This window comes from Daucus carota, chromosome 5 (assembly GCF_001625215.2).
Source record: "Daucus carota subsp. sativus chromosome 5, DH1 v3.0, whole genome shotgun sequence".
Classification (NCBI taxonomy): Eukaryota; Viridiplantae; Streptophyta; class Magnoliopsida; order Apiales; family Apiaceae; genus Daucus; species Daucus carota.
The window spans coordinates 26,666,311-26,670,156 of NC_030385.2; the positions used below are offsets into that span (position 1 = coordinate 26,666,311).

General features: G+C 33.9%; 1 protein-coding gene across 1 annotated transcript; it reads right to left on the bottom strand.

The window, feature by feature from the left end:
• Positions 1-943: 943 nt before the first annotated feature.
• LOC108223934 (cyclin-dependent kinase B2-1) lies at positions 944-3,547 on the bottom strand. Its single transcript, XM_017398409.2, has 8 exons — positions 3,163-3,547; positions 2,440-2,581; positions 2,281-2,342; positions 2,073-2,184; positions 1,879-1,972; positions 1,680-1,749; positions 1,455-1,593; positions 944-1,365 (listed from the first exon to the last, which is right to left on the bottom strand). The coding sequence occupies exons 1-8, from the start codon at positions 3,381-3,383 to the stop codon at positions 1,267-1,269; spliced, it is 939 nt and encodes a 312-aa protein (XP_017253898.1). The 5' UTR covers positions 3,384-3,547; the 3' UTR covers positions 944-1,266.
• Between the last annotated feature and the right edge of the window lie 299 nt (positions 3,548-3,846).

The following is a 3,846-nucleotide window of genomic DNA, read 5'->3' on the forward strand; positions in this document are numbered from 1 at the left end:
ATCGGGTGTAGAATACTAGTTATCATTGTGTTGAATATATCCATAAATATGCTTAAACTATACCTCTGGGGTTTGGAGAGGGTCTAGAAACATAAATATTAATTATATAATACGTTTAACTTAGTTTTTACATTGAAAAATTAGTTTATGTACTTCTCCAACACAATTTTAATCGATGTTCAACAAAATATGTTAAAAAAAGTGTTGAACTCAAATTATATATGTGTTGAACGCATAAAGTTTGTAAGTTTGTAAGTTTGTAAATTTGTACCAGAACTCACCCCTATATATATATGTATGTATGTATGTATATAACTATATATGTATATATTACAATAATTATTTTTATTTATTGTAATTATAATGTTATAAATTTAGATTTTAAATTTTATGCACATAGGCATCCTCTGAGATAAAACTTGAACTCCTTTTATATGCTTATATTTTCCATCTTGTAATAGACTTGGGAAGTTGGCAAGCGTAGCATTCAGTGCTGGACTGAGATTAATAAGTTTAAGTAGATATGAGTAGCCGTGCTGACATAACAACGATTTCAGTTTGTTTTTAATTCCACGGCACAGCAATCTTTTGTCTCAAGTCGTTTCATAGCTTTAGTTCTGTTTTGTCCTTCTTTTCAACATTACGTTAATCAAAAAGGATGACCGAACAGCTTCTTAGGATAGATGAGACTTGATTCATTCTTTATCCATTATGTATGTAGAAAATAGATAGCACAGAAGATAGCCTAAACTAGAACCAATCTTGCTCAGCAATTAAAGAGCATGGTTTCTTTTTTGTTCAGCTTGCTTCTTGTGGCTTGTCACTAATGAAATTTTCAGTAAGTATTAATGAAGCTATATGCAGGAACAATAAATGAATCCAAAAGAATATGGAGGTCAGAATAAGAGTATGAATGATTGAATTGGATTTAAATACTTATCAGTACGATGGAATCACTTTCAGTGAAGTTCTTACTTAAAACTTCAAACCCTTTTAATGCCAGAAAGCCTCCAGGCTCCAACTATGTAAAAAGTGTGCTACATGTTTGCCAATTGAACTTGGGGGATACAACTTAAAACTTTTTTAATCAAAGGTGACAGAAATGAGACTGAAATACTAATCCAATACACAGATTGCATCAGAAAAAGCCAAGACCGGGGTACAAATATTAAAACACCATTTCAGTAATGATTAAAGAATGCTCGGGAGAAGCAATTGAATCACATCAAAAGGGTAAATGTGCTAATCCAGCTGTGGTATAACCAGTTAATCTTGGAGCGCAGCTACGTCTAGATCATCAAAGTAACAGTGCTCCATAGCTTTCTTTGCAGAGATCCGTTGTGATGGCTCATATTGCAACATTTGCTGCAAATCCTCCAAAACATTTGGAAAAAGCTCACACTTCTATCACTTATTGAAAACTTGTAAGATTCAGAAACTATTCTTAAGCTTACCGATAACAAATCTAGACCATCCTCTTTTAAATTAGTTACAGCTGCTGAGAGTTGCCGAGGTTTCCACTGGGGGTACTCATGCCAATTTAAGAGCTTGCTGACTCCTGGCCACATTTCCTCATTCGGAGTGCCTAATAACCTGTACGATATAGCCCAAAAACATGTTAGGACTGTTTGCGTTACAGGAGGCAAGTACAACTCAAAAATTATAATAAATCAATAAACCTGAAAATGTGAAGCAACTGCTGCAGCTCAGAATCTCCCTGGAACAGTGCTTTCTTAGTTACCAGCTCAGCTAGAATATAGATAGGGATGAAAATAAGAACTTTGGCAAGTTAAACATATCTATATGCAATGAAAATACAATTAAATAAAGAAGATAAAACTCGATAATCTGGTGAAGAATATTCAAAAAGTGATGTACCAAATATACAGCCAACAGACCACATATCCACTGCTGTCGAGTAATGGGTAGCCCCCAAAAGGACCTCAGGAGCTCTGTACCACAGAGTCAATATCTGCAGTCGATGGATATTAGGTTAAAGCAAAAACAACATCTCCTCAAGATCTGTATCGAATTTGAAAGTGACTATCAACAGATGGAAACAAATATACTACCTCATGTGTATACTTCTTAATAGGTAAAGTAAATGCTCTAGCCAATCCAAGATCTGCTATCTTAAGCATAGATTTCTTTTCGTCCATCAAGAGATTATGAGGCTTAAGGTCCCTAATTTATACCAGTATGAGGACTATATCAGTTTAACTACAAATAACTTGAAGTTATAATGAAAGATGATATGACAAATAACATCTGATTACAAACCTGTGCAACACACCATGACCATGGCAGAAAGCAACCCCCTTACAGAGTTGATACATCAAGCTCTGCATAAGAAAGTTTTAGAAACCTATATAATAAAACCACATTCTCAACTAAATACAAGAATCGAACTCATTGATCAACCCTTGTCCCTGTTTTTACCTTAACAGTTTTAGATGGAATGTTCTCCTCTGTGTGACGAAATGATTTTATATATTTTCTGAGATCAGTATCCATGTACTCAAACACCAGATATAAAACCGTCTTCCCTTCTTTATTTTGTCCTTGCTTGACATCCATCAGCCTTTATAGATATTAAATACAATAACAAGAACAAGCATAGTTACCATTACTGTTAAAAGGCTTCTAAATATATATTTCCTTTGCCAAGTAACATAGGCATCAGTATCACAGTCATTTTATCAGTAACCAATAGTCCAAAATGTCCAATACTACATCATTTACCTAAATTTTACCAAATTCATACTACTATAATTCTCATCTCTTCCTCGATTCACTTCATCCGTGTTGAGCTACCGCTCAGTCTCACATATTTCAAATTATATTACAATAATACTTCCTGTTCATTTTATCTGCAACACTCACTTTTTTCCATCATTCTTTCACATAATATCTTTCATCTGGCCTCCCTTTCGTTAACAATTTTCCAGTGGCGTAAATAAATTATAAAATTCAACATAATCACCAATCATAATCCTAACAGAAAAACACAATCCAGTACAAAACATTCAAACTGACCTCATTCTGTTACTTACAATGATAATTAATCACACAAATAATCGATCAAAAAAAAAAAAACTCAAAACACATCGAACTAATAAAAAATTATAATACAGAAATTGCGAGATGAGAGAAAAGGAGTACCGAACGATATGTGGATCAGTGGATAACATACGAAGAAGCGAGACCTCGCGAAGAGTAGTAGGAGGAACACCTTCACTATCCTCAAGGAGTTTCGTCTTCTTCAAGGCCACGATTTTCCCGGTGGCCTTTTCTCTGGCTTTGTACACCTTTCCGTACGTTCCTTCGCCTACTTTTTCGAGCTTCTCGTACGCATCCATCGCAGAAACTGTTAAATTCTCCATCTATTCTTTGTCTTGAATATTAGTTCGACTTGGATCTTAGGAGAGGAATAGAAATGTAATTAGGGTTCGTGGAGAATTTTGAATGCGGTTATAACGGATGGTGCTACTCTGGGTTGTTAAAGTGAACATTTGTTTGAAATTCAAATGTGCGGCATAAGCGCGGATTATGTATTTCCCCCCATGCCCATGGTTTAAATTGCATTTAATCTTAGGATTTATTTTTTAAATATAGATTTATTCTCGCCATTTAAATGTGAGGGTATATCCAATGGTTACTATAATCGTTGACTAAATTGAACCGGTAAGATATTACGTAAAATTTACTGAACTTGTAAAATATTGTTCTTCAATGATATTGACTACATTAGTTGGTTGTAGTTAAAAAATAGTATGTTATTATTATTTAGATTATTATAAACAGAATATACAATTTAATATGATAATAACTCATGTGTAATCTTTT